This window comes from Carya illinoinensis, chromosome 5 (assembly GCF_018687715.1).
Source record: "Carya illinoinensis cultivar Pawnee chromosome 5, C.illinoinensisPawnee_v1, whole genome shotgun sequence".
NCBI classification, from domain to species: Eukaryota; Viridiplantae; Streptophyta; class Magnoliopsida; order Fagales; family Juglandaceae; genus Carya; species Carya illinoinensis.
This window is the reverse complement of record NC_056756.1, coordinates 46,516,691-46,530,019: the sequence shown is the minus strand read 5'-3', so window position 1 is coordinate 46,530,019 and position 13,329 is coordinate 46,516,691. Positions and strand designations below refer to the sequence as shown.

Sequence of the window (13,329 nt, the reverse complement as noted above, 5' to 3'; positions counted from 1 at the left end):
TCGGCTGTACGGAATGAATAGAAAAAAATTACAAAAAAATTATTTTATATTCAGGGAGACCTACATGAATTATAAAAAGTTATAAAAATAATTTTTTTTTTTCATATAGGTCCCGTATTAATTTTTTTTTACAGCCGACTGCACGCCGACTGTATTTCCCGACTGCACAAATCATTTCTGTATGATCAAATAGTGGCCCCAATTCTAACTTTTGTCTACAAGGTTCGGATTATTGGTCTCATAATCTATGTACGGATTTGGTTTTTTCCGAACAACGAAAGTAAAAAATCTAGATGGGCTACTAATAGAAGCCTTTAGGAACTGTCTCAGTAGTAGCTGAAGCAAAGATTAGGCAGCCCAAGCTTAACGACTGCCATTTCACATATTTCATGGGTTCTCCCCCAGTACTGTTGATTCCGTGGCAGATACATTATTATTATTCATAGTTTGAAGATAAGATAAACGTACAATCTGAACTTTTGAACAAAGCCATAATTCAGAATTTAACAAAAGATCATATGATGGAGTGTCATTACTATCATGTGGTCAGGGAAGATTTGCTTCCACCACAGGTGGCTTAGAATTTGAGAATGGTATGGGTGGCTGCGAGGTTGAAAACTTTTTCTCCGATGGTTCTGCCGGGGGTGCCTTCACCCCATTCTCATTTTTTGGCTTTGACAACCCAGCCTTTTCCCTAAGCATCTCCAGTTTTTCCCTGATCTTTCTCCGGATCTCAGGCTTCGTGATGCGTGCTTCGACAGGTTCTGTCCGGCCAATCAAAGTCCCAGCAGCCAAATATATCATCATTTCTCTTCGTGAAACACCCAAGTTCAATGGAGCTTTTGGTTTCCATTCTCCCTCACTTTTAACCTGCAAAGAGTTAGAAATTAATAAATAAATAAACATAATGCAAAAGCTCTTTTCAACCCTAATTGTCTCCATCCAAAATATCCACTTTAGTATCTGTTCATGTCCATTTTAAGTTTTGCTCAAGATAAAGCTAGAAAGAATTGCGTTTAAGTTTTTCAAACTTGGCCCCAACCCCTGCACCACTGGCCAATCCACCAAAAACTGGTCAACATCACACCAGATCCAACTTCAAATGTACCATTGGTACTTCAAATGTCTGCCTCGTTTGTTTTCGCAGATGAGATGAGTTGAGATAAAATTTGAAAATTGAATAAAATATTATTAGAATATATTTTTTAATATTATTTTTGTTTTGGGATTTGAAAAAGGTGAATTATTTATTTTATTTTGTGTTGAGATTTAGAAAAGTTATAATGATTAGATTAGATGAGATGAGTTGAGAAGTGTTGTAAAAACAAATGGAGCACTGCTACGTACAGGCACAAAATTGTGCCTGTAAGCGCACCCTCGCTACGTGGCAACGTGTATTTTATTTTAAAAAATATATAAAACCGGATGTATGGTAATATCAACTCTCCTCTGATTTTCGTTTCAACTTTCAAAGCAAGCAAAGCAGTCTGGCTAAAAACTGCAATCTCGCAGCCAACAACCACCATTCATGATCTCCTGTATTTCTTCACCACCCCATTCTCTCTCTCTCTCTCTCTCTCTCTCTCTCTCTCTCTCTCTCTCTCTCTCTCTCATGCCATACCCAAACCTTCTAAACAGGCTACATAAAAGTCTTTTTACACTACACACAAACAGACCCACTTTCTCTAAGAATGATCGGGCCAAAATTTGTAAAGAAGGAAAAAAAAAAAAAAAACAGAAAAGAAAAGAAAGATAGAATTGGAAAGACGGGATGAAGGAAAGAAAGATATGTTTTCTATTGTCCTCCAACCACAGCACTCATTCCTCCTATATCCCCCATTTCTTTTCCTACTCCTATAAGGTAAGCTTTGCAGTTTTGTCTGGTCTCTAAGTTTTGGTCTTGGAATTGTGGTTTTGGAAAAGAAATTGAGAAGGGTTTCAATGGGTTCTCATCAATCTTCAGTCTTGACCTTTATATCTCTAAAAGTCCCAATTCGAATAGGATTAGTCTATTTCTTGACTGAGATTGGAGTAGTGAGTTACCTAGAACCAAATCAAACTTGGAGAAAAATCCTCAGACGAACAGAAAGGGTAGATAGGGTTAAGAGTTCTGTAATGGGAAGGGGAGTCGCACGGGGAGAGGGCAGGGCAGCCGACAGAGAGAGGGCTGGGGTAGTTACAGCAATCTAGAGCAAAATGTGAAACGCATCGTTTCAACGTGGATGGAGGAATTCATCAGCAGTTCGGTTTCAACTAAACGCACAGTTTTATTTAACCAAAAACGATGTGTTTTACTCCACGTAAGATGTCGTCCGCGTGACCTTCTGTCCGTATGCCTGGGTTTAGCATTTTTCAAACAAACGAGATACAAGTTCCATATAAGCAACTAAACCCTTTTTTCTATACATTGAGCAAATTAAACTATGGATTATTAATACTTACCACAGCTTTTTAAACGAACTCAATCCCTGTTAAGCCTGTACGAGTTTGATATATCCACCATTAGCGTGATACTTTACAGTTTTGCAACATAGACAAGTAAATGATGGCTACAAGATATCTGGTCCAAGAGTCCACTGCCCTGAAAGAGTTTAGAGCATCCTACCTCAATAGGAAAACATGACCCTTGGACCCCATGTTATTATAATATTAAGATTGCAAATGTGTCCGTTTTCAAGAATGATAAGAGAATATGGCAATGGAAGCAAAGCATTGCATAGTGTTGAATTGTGTTAACAGATTGCACATCAGCTGGCCTCATGATGACACAAATGACACACATTAGTTACAACATAGAGAGGATATTTAACTCTGTATCACGCACCATGAAAAAATCTACAAATTGTGCAACTATATGATTGGAAACTAAGTGGCATGGTTCACTTTTTTTATGCTTTTTTTCCCATTACTTCTCAAATAAGCACATTCATTCAAATGAAACTACAAAAGAGCAAGCTGCAAAACTAGAAGCAAGAAAACAAAGTAGCAGCTACAAACAAACCAAAAGTAAAAGTGAAACAACTTATTGAACCATTGGTTGTAGGATTCTAGGACTAGGGGGTTTTATAGATATGCACTTCATAGGATCAATATAGGGGTTATATATGAGAACAATTTTATAGATCTGCTCTGGCTCCCCCTTTAATGCTTTGAGTGATAACAGCTTCTTCAGTCTAGCAGTAGAGGAATAACCCGAGAGTGCTAAAACTGAAGATGCTTCATTCAGGGAGTATTTTCCTCGCTTTGAAGGCTTTGATACTAAGTTTTCAACTAAAAATCACATAACCAGAATTCAATTCTTGTAAAGTTATCACGTATAAAGGTCAGGTAGAAGTTTCCTAGTAAATCTAGAGAGAACCACTGCCGACCCATTTTTTACAACGTTCCAAAGGAGAGCCGCAAAATATATATAAATCACAGCCTGAAAGCACTAAGGGAAATCAGCTGGCCAAACCTCAACAGTTGTTTGCATTACACCTGATATACCTTTCCATTAATTTATCATCGATGATAACACGCATTCTTACCATCAAAATTTCAAGAGTAAAACCAGTGACCTTTGCCGAAAAAATGGAGTTGAAAAAAAATACAGAAACAAAAAATTGAACCTGAATCGCATCTCATGTCTCCCAAATATATTAAACTCAGCACCCAGAAGAATATTTCATAGTTAAGTAGCCAACTTGATAAAACTCTATTTACATGAGAGCTTCTGAGTTCGAACCTGAAGAGGAAGAGATTTTTTCCTTGTGGATATGATCGCCGGCCGCTTTAAGGGTAAGTCTGGATCTCCGAGCCGGGCAGGAAGTGGGCCTGCCACCAGCTTCATGCTAGACAATGCCATCTATACCTCCGGCAAGATAACCGGCTACAATAAGCCACTTTTCAGTCAAAGAGTACAAAGATAAAGTGATCAGTTAGACCTGACTCCTTAGAAAAGTTGCAACTCTTTTACGAGTAGGAGGAATGGAAGTTGGGCTGGCCTAACTCAAGTCTCGACATTCCACATGATTTAATGGGCTGAGTCGTAGGCGATTCGGGCTATTTGAGCCTAAGCCTTAGGTTTGGACCTACGATTCAACCCAGAAAACATGTTTAGTTGGGCGAACCTAGCCTAGCTTGAATGCACACAATTCTATATTCACACTCTTTTTTACCTCAACATTCACAGTCTAATTCCACTTACCAATTCTTTTTAATAATTATCATCACAACATTTTCAATTTTCATATATAACATTAAATGATTGAAAAATAAATAATAAATAGTTTTTTTTAATTATTTTAAGTCACATTAGGAAGTTAGAAAAAAAATATTAAGAAAATGACGAATATGATCCTTTTTTTTTTTTTTTTTTCTTTCTATCATAGTTAGATGTTCTCGACTCCTCAAAAGCTTATCTTACGAACTGTACGTTTGCTTTATTTCATCTGCTAAAACGGAAATATATTTTTCCTCTCCTTAATTCGAGTCCAAGATGAAGAAATCCAGCAAACACGTTTTAAGTTGTAAAAATGTTGTCTTGAGTATATATAAAAGTAGCAGATTCTATACTAAAGACACTGAAGTCTTGAGTGTTTGTAAAAATGCCTCACTAACCAAAAAAGCACTGTGAGGGTCTTTATTCATGTATATGTTGCAGACTATATATGAGTTGCACAAGTTGCTTGTATTCAACCATTGAGTTATGTTTTATGGAAAAATATAGTTGCAAGCACAATTGTGTACTAATTTGTGTACTAATATAATGTGATTGGTTAAAAAGTAGATTTTATTGAAAACAGTGTTAATTTAAATTTTAAGTATGAATAAATCAATATTGGTACACAGATTAGTGCGCGACTGTATTTGTATGTAGCAAAACTCATATTTTATTATACAAGGAAATATGATTTGTGCTAAGAAAGAGCCCTTGTTGTCATGAGTTGATGTGCGTTAACATTGCATCATTAACGAAAAACGTAGCGCCCGCCTTGTTGGTGTAGCTTGGAAGGATATGTACTTTCCGATTTACACAAGCTTTGAAGCTTAAGTAAATTATATGATTCTAGAGATGTGAAACTATCACTTGTTTCAAAAGTTTAAACTGATAGGAATAGTATATTTTTATTATTTATTTTATATTTTAACACTTTCCATCATGTGTGAGTTAGAGTACTCCCCTTAAATGAGAGCGTCCACTACGTGAAATATTTAATGAGTACTGCTATATGCACAAATGAATTACACAAAAACAATTCCACAAATTGATGTGATTTTATCTGATACGTTAGATCTACTTTATAATAAAAGTAACTTTACAATCTGACGAACCACATTAAACCACATCAGTTTGTGGGAATTAGCCTCGTTTGGTAACATAGATGAGATGTTTTAAATAATAATGAATAAAATATTGTTATAATATAATTTTTTAATATTAATTTTGTATTAGAATTTGAAAAAGTTAAATTGTTTATTATATTTTGTATGTGGATTTGAAAAAGTTGTAATGATGAGTAGAGATAAGATGAAATATTTTGGATTTTGGTAACCAATCGGGACGTAAGCCACAATGGTAGATAGTTCCTAATATAGAAACGACAGCTGTGGTATCAACTCAAGCATGATTAATTGCAATGATAAAATAGAGAGAAATGAGGAGAAATTGATTACAAATACTTGGTATAGTTCATGGGTCCTTACAATGAGCTCTGAAAAAGCAGTGGTTCTACACGACACTACACCTAGAGGGGGGTGAATAGGTGTAATCCAATTTTTATGGCCTTTTGAAAATTAGTCAAACAAGCAGTTAGTAAATGAATTAAATAACACAAATAATCAACACATGATTTTGATCATGGAGTGGAAACTCATTTGAAGAACATTTTCAAAATCTAAAACCACTTCGGGTGTAAGACACCACCTCAAATCTATTATAGAAATTTTAGTTCGTTACAACTAATGTAGATACACTTACAAAACCTTTGTAGTAGCTAAACTTGGCTTGCAACACCACTAATGACCCACTCGATCTCTACACGCATGTAGTGTCGGAACTCCGACCTTCCTATAGCTTCCCACGAGAACCTCTCGATCTCTGCATTAACAGCAGTTCCGGACTCTTTCGGCCAACTAATATGTCCACTTCAATAGACTTATATAAGAGTTGATTTTGAGTATGTTGTGGTGGAGAAGTGTTTATCCAAAAGAGAATCAACCAAATGGGAGAGAGGTTGCTCTAAGAAGTTATTGGAGGCCCTTAGGGTTTTTGCTCTGATTCTCCACACTTAGAACAGAAGTTAAGCTGTTCTATTTATAGTTCCAATCAAATGAGGCGCTTCAAAATCCTAAATTGTAAGTGATCTGGAACATTGGCTCGAGCAAAATATCGAGCGCGAGTTGAGCGGCATAATCTGCCTGAGTTCGCTTGAGCTCAGTGTCGAGTGGCACACTCTGCTTGAGTTCGCTCGAGCTCAGTGTCGAGCGAGGGTCGAGCGGTGCAATCTGCTTGAGTTCGCTCGAGTTTCATGTTGAGCGAGGGTCGAGCGGTGTAATCTGCCTGAGTTCGCTCGAGCGCCCTGTTGAGCGAGGGTCGAGTGGTGCAATCTGCCTGAATTCGCTCGAGCGCCCTGTTGAGCAAGGGTCCAGCGAAGTCATCTGTTTTGACCAATAACGAGCACACTTCAAGCCTTTTCGCAACAAAACTTGTTACAATACTATTTTACACAGGTTTTCACAAGAATATGCCAATACACTCATTTTTTCCTCAACAATCTTCCCCTTTGGTATTTCTGTGACAAAACCTCTAACCTATATATAACTTAATCCTAGCACACCCGTCACTAGATTCATATTCCTGAACACTTTGAAATATTTCTGCACGCACTTAGCAAACGGTTAAACATACCTATACACATATGCACAAAAACGTGTTTGCAATTTACAAACCATAATTCATGAATAGTCATGTCAAGTACAGGTTTTAGAAAAGAAATATTTCATTAAGCAACAAATCAAAGATTGAGTTCAAGAACCATTAGTCAAACAACAACAGCTAACATGAGATATAAATCAAAAGACACAACCAAAAACTGTTGTTCCCCCAAAAAAATGTGTTAGTAACACTGTGTTACTAAACAACTAATACTCCACACTCTCCCTGAGTTAGTACTGTACTACTCCCCCTTTTTGTCACAACAAGCAAAGGGTCTCAATCATCACCATCTGCATCCTCATTATCCTTATTAAGCTGCCCTTCGATGTCGTTGAAACGTTGGGTCACAAACTGTTGCAAATTATCAATTTTAACATCGAGGTTGTGAATTGTAGCATCTATAGTATCGAACCGAGCGTCAAGATGGGCTAGATACTCAAAAACCTACTGAAAACTGAGCTCAGTCGAACCGGGGGCTGAAGTGGATGGTGCTGAGGTAGACGACTGAGAACTGGATGGCCGAGAGCTCGAAGGCTGAGAGGAGGGAGCAGGAGGGTGCTCAACAAGGAGAGGGTGCGGGGTAGTGTGAGCACGACTAAGCTGGACCGTCCTACGTCCAATAGGAGCCTTAAGTGCAATTCTAGGCTCCTGAGGAAGTAAAATGACTGACTGGGAGAGGGCCAATTGGGTGATTAGACAAGGTAAGGGCAAACCAGTCTGTGTTTTGGAGGTTCGATACGCCTCAATAATAACCCGACACAGAAGACTTCCTAGATCAATGGAGACACCATTGATCAAGGCATACAACAGAGTGGCAAGGTCAAGACCCACATCACTATTATGACCAGTAGGATCTAAATTAGTGAGAACAATCCTACTGAGAATGAGGTGATCAGGTGTAAAACGAGCAGTCGAAATAGGGGTCGTCCCTTCCCAATTACTAGGCCGACCACAAAGACATCTAGCAATGACTTGTGGACTGGGAGGAGATGTCCGTGTATAGGAAAACACAGGATGGGACACACAAGGGGTATTTAGAAAATCCGCTATCATGCCCGGAGTTACTCGAAAAACAATGTTTCGGAGACTGACCTCAAACGAGTCATCAACAGACACGTCATGAATGTTGGAGTAAAACTCCCTAACCAACTCCACAGAAGAAGTGGGATGACCAGTGGTCAAGGCCTGCCATTGGCGAGACTCAAATATGCGAGAAATGATAGTCTCGATAAGCTCACCCAGAGACACTTCACGCTCGACTATAGGAGTACGATGAGAGAAGTTCTGAGAATACAACTCTTGGGCTCGTGCATTACTGAAGTGGGCTTGAGCGGGTGCAGGGAATTGTGACGAGGATGAACACGTCGAGACATAGTTTTGGCTGTAGACAGAGTCAATGATGTTAGACAAGGCTAAGGCAATGTGAAGACCTGATGAATGTATGTCAACCATGCTGACACAACAATGTCAACCGACAATGCAAGACTCGGTGCATGCCCATGTCTCACTCTTCATTTTTCAAATTAATGATACATGCCTAGTCCAAAATGACCCATATGCATGACCCATGCCTCTTCTAAAATAAACCACCTTCAAACATAATGAAATCTTAAGTCAAACGAGGTCTCAACTCTAGGATAGACATGAAATAGGTATGAGAATAATGCTATGCCAATGCATGATGAAAAAGAGAAAACAAAAAAACATTGAGGCATTTTATCAAACACTTGGAGTGCATCCAAGTGAGAAACTCGGGCAAAGATCCATGGGAGTTTCAAAAGCCTACTAAATACAACCAAACACACAACCATTACTCCAAAAGAGTTTCAATAAACCAAAAGAAATGAAAATTTTCAAGAAATTTCTCAAATAACCCCAATATGAAACCTATATGCAAAACAAACGGAAATATACCCAAAAGAAATTCACCAAATCATGAAAGAACAAAAGAGAAGGGGTTTTACCTTGATTTGGAGGTGATTTCGGAAGAAAATCCAAGTTTAAACCGAAAGATTTTGAGAAAAGACGATGAAAACACACGGGAGAAAGAAAACTGCAAAACAGTGCACTGTAGCTCCAGCGGCGCTGGGCTTTTATAACAGGCCTTCGCTCGAGCGAACTTAAGACCCTCGAGCGACCTGTTGAGCGGTTTTCGCTTGAGGGGCGTCGAGCGAGACCATCAGAAATGCATATTTTGCCCAGTTTTGAAACACACAACACTCACATGACTTGGACAAATACTGAGAATGTCAATTTTCACACCAAGAGTACATATCAAATGTAGAGGAGTATCATATTCTCATAAAACATGCAGGTAAAAACAAAGTATCACAAGTAATGTAGACGTGTGTGTTTAAAGCGGTCATTGCTCAATCAAGAAATTTCAACCGTAAAGCGTGAACGAGGTTGGGCTGACCATGAAACCATAAGTGCTTGGAAAGCACTTTTAAGACACAGAAAGTCAAACCCAATATTGTTAGGACCTGAATCTTTCTGTTTAAATACTTGTTTCAGTATGTTCAAGAAAACAGAAAACTTATTCTGTTTTTCACCTTCTTCTTTTATTTATTTATTTATAACAACATCACTTTTTCTTTTCCTTTTGAGATACCATATTTTTGCACAAGCGAACCATGATGAGGTCATTTAACCCGTGGTCAATTCTGTATGTAGGTAGAACTTCCTACCACCTTTGATTGCCTACCCAATAAACTCACAAGTGGTGAAATGTCAATTGACCGAGTTTGGAGTGAAATGTGTGATGCCAGTCACAAATTATAAGAGATACTCATGTTTCAAACCTTTGTAAAACATAGGTATATGATACAAATCTCAAAAGACACATGCACCTAGATTTTAGAATTAACAACCCCACTATTATATAGCGCAATCATGGAGTGCATGTACGAGCAACAAACAACGACAAAGAAACTAGACAACTAACAAAAAGATCAACAACAAAATAAAACAAAAATGCATATAAAGCATGTAATGCATGTTTCAGTGCTTATGTCAAAGCACAAATCCCAATAGCCTTTCTAAGAAGTTCAAACCGAAGCCCATCTAAGGGTTTGGTAAAAAGGTCGGCTAGTTGATGTTCGGTGGGAATATACTCAAGAGTCACAACCTTTGTTTCCATAAGCTCCCAAATGAGATGATGTTTAATGTCAATATGCTTGGTCCTAGAGTGTTGGACATGATTTTTTGAAATGTTAATAGCACTAGTATTGTCACAATAGACGCTCATCACACATTGGGCAATGCCATAGTCACATAGTATTTACTTCATCCACAACAATTGCGTGCAATAACTCCCTGCAGCAATGTATTCAGCCTTAGCCGTGGACATGGAAATTGAGTTTTGTTTCTTACTCATCGAGGCTACCAAGTTCGTCCCAACATAGAAACACCCACCAGAGGTGCTTTTTCTATCATCTGCATTACCTGCCCAATCAGCATCTGCAAGTTCAGTGTTAGAGTTTCTAGAATACCAAATCTCATAGTTAACTGTCTCATTCATATAATGAAGTATGCGTTTGACAACTATCAAATGTGATTCTTTTGGATTGGCTTGAAATCTAGCACAAACCCCCACACTAAAGGCAATGTCTGATCTACTTGCAGTGAGATACATCAAACTCCCAATCATGCTCTTATACAAGGATTGCTCAACATCCTTGCCTGACAGATCAGTGCTTAGCTTAACACTAGTGCTCATGGGGGTTCTAGCATGGCTTTTGCCATCTAATCCAAATTTTATGATAAGATCTTTTGCATATTTGGATTGAGATATGAACAACCCATCATTCAACTGTTTTACTTGGAGTCCCAAGAAAAAAGTTAGTTCACCTACCATGCTCATCTCAAATTTATTCTTTATTTCATCAGCAAACTCAAGAGCCAGAGTGTCAATGGAAGATCCAAAAACAATATCATCCACATAGATTTGAACAATTGTTATGTCTTCTCCAGCTTTTCTGATTAATAATGTCCTATCAACACTTCCTCTAAAAAACTTATAATTTTCCAAATAGGAAGTTAGTCTTTCATACCAAGCTCTGGGAGCCTGTTTTAGGCCATAAAGAGCTTTCTTCAGCCTGTAGACATGATTAGGATATTTTGGATCCTTAAAATCCTTTGGTTGTTCGATGTAAACTTCTTCTTGGAGAATTCCATTAAGAAAGGCACTCTTGACATCCATTTGATAGAGCTTGAAGCACATGTGACAAGCAATGCTCAACAATATTCGGATTGACTCAAGTTTGGCAACCAGAGTGAAAGTCTCATCGAAGTCTATACCTTCCATCTAGGCATACCGTTGAGCAACCAATCTTGCTTTATTTCGCACTATGGTTCCATTCTCATCAGACTTATTCTTGAAAACCCATTTTGTGCCTACCACATTGTGACTTTCTGGTTTTGGCACCAAATACCACACATTGTTCCTCACAAATTGATTTATTTCGTCATGCATCGCATTTAACCAATTCTCACCATTTAAAGCTTCTTCGGCCCTTTTTGATTCAATTTGTGAGATGTAACTTGAGTGAGCTAATTGATTTACCACTTTCCTCTTAGTCTCATCCCTTCATCTATGTTTCCTATAATGTTTTCTTGAGGATGATTCAATTTTACTCTTGAAGAAGGCTCATTTTGGCTTCTCACCTTTTCATTTGACGAGGACTCCAAGTTTTCTCTTACTGCATCACCATCTTCTCTTTCAGTTTCACTTGGTAAGTGAGATGGCTTATCTTTGTTCAATTTCTCTTCAGGAGCATCATTCACTACCACATTTATGGACTCTATTATAGTTCTGGTGTGCAGATTGTAGCATCTATAAGCACGGTTGTTTCTAGAATATCTAAGAAAAATCCCTTCATCACTTTTGGGGTCAAACTTAGCCAAGTTTTTCCTATCTCTCAAAATGTAGCATTTGCTTCCAAACACCTTGAAGTACTTCACATTTTGTTTCTTTCCTTTCCACAGTTCATATGGTGTATTGGAAGTGTTTGATCTCGGATAGACTCTATTCACAATATGACACACTGTGTTCACAGCTTCTCCCCAGAAATGGGTAGGAACATTCTTACTATGTATTATGACTCAAGCTATTTCTTAAATTACCCCGTTCTTTCTTTCGACCACTCCATTTTGCTGTGGAGTGATAGGGGCAGAAAATTCTTGATTGATGCCCTCTTCATCATAGAAACTCTCAAGATTTGAGTTGTCAAATTCTCTTCCATGATCGTTCCTAATTCTGACTATTACATTTCCTTGCTCATTTTGAAGCTTCTCGCACAAGATTTTAATCACATTAGGAGCTTCAGCTTTCTCTCTCAGAAATTTCACCCATGAATATCTGGTGAAGTCATCCACCATTACCAGTATGTATCTCTTTCCCCACAGGCTTTCAATTCTAGAGGGTCCCATAAGATCAATGTACAATAACTCCAAAGGTTATTCGGTTAGGATAGCCGTAGTTTTCTTGCAAGCTGTTCTGACTTGTTTTTCTAATTGACATGACCCACACACAGGAGTCTCCACTTTACCCAGCTCAGGCAACCCTATCACCATCTCTTTCCTGGCAATCTTGGACAGATTTTTATGATTCACATGTCCAAGTCTTTGGTGCCACAGGTCTGTAGCCTCACTCATAGCATTGTTGCAACTATATTGAAAATTAGGAGTGATGTCATAACAGTTGTCAAATGTCCTTTTTGGAGAACCACCCTTTTTGGTAGTCGACAGTTGGTCTAACTTGACATTCAGCATCTCATTTTGCCTAGTTAAGGCCATGACTTGACTCCAAAGATTCAGATGCCCTCTTCTTGGTTGTCTATCTCCATTTCTCATGTGATTCTTCCTAAGCTCATAGCAATTTGGTCGGATGTGGCAAGCCCTACCACAATTATGACACACATAGTTTTCTTTGCTATCTCTTTGTTTGCTGAATGAAGAGGTGCACTTAAGAGCAGTTATGAGACGTTTACCCATGTTTGGAGGATGCATACTTTTGCTTTGAGAAGGTGTATGTTCATACGTGATGTATCTTTTTAGCTTAAAACACTCCGTTACAACATGACCTGTTTTACCACAGTGGTGACAAATAGGTCTTGGTTTCACATGAGATAGAACACCCATTTGGACATGAGAGGATTTCTTGCCCTTGTCAGATGGGTTAGTCTTTCCATTGACAGCTGATTCATAAATAAACACAATTTTCTTCTCATTTTTATGGGAGACCTTTGAGGTGGTTGCAACCTCGGATTTTACTGCATCATATCCTAGTCCACTCTTGTCACTAGAGGGCTTTCCAAAACTTAAGATTTCATCTAACTTTTGTTTCCCGCTGGAGAAGGATTTCAGTTTTTCCTTCAGCAAGGTTATCTCACTTTCATGAGTTTTTAACTCAT

At 38.2% G+C, this 13,329-nt stretch overlaps 1 protein-coding gene across 1 annotated transcript; it reads right to left on the bottom strand.

The window, feature by feature from the left end:
- Nucleotides 1-333: 333 nt before the first annotated feature.
- Nucleotides 334-3,937, bottom strand: LOC122309005. The gene is made up of 2 exons (XM_043122326.1): nucleotides 3,725-3,937; nucleotides 334-870 (listed from the first exon to the last, which is right to left on the bottom strand). The coding sequence occupies exons 1-2, from the start codon at nucleotides 3,842-3,844 to the stop codon at nucleotides 547-549; spliced, it is 444 nt and encodes a 147-aa protein (XP_042978260.1). The 5' UTR covers nucleotides 3,845-3,937; the 3' UTR covers nucleotides 334-546.
- Between the last annotated feature and the right edge of the window lie 9,392 nt (nucleotides 3,938-13,329).

Coding starts and splice junctions, on each gene's coding strand:
- LOC122309005 (XM_043122326.1), bottom strand. CDS start 3,844: ATGGCATTGTCTAGCATGAAGCTGGTGGCAGGCCCACTTCCTGCCCGG. Junction 871..3,724: donor AAAAATCTCTTCCTCTTCAG/GTTCGAACTCAG, acceptor AACTCTTTGCAG/GTTAAAAGTGAGGGAGAATG.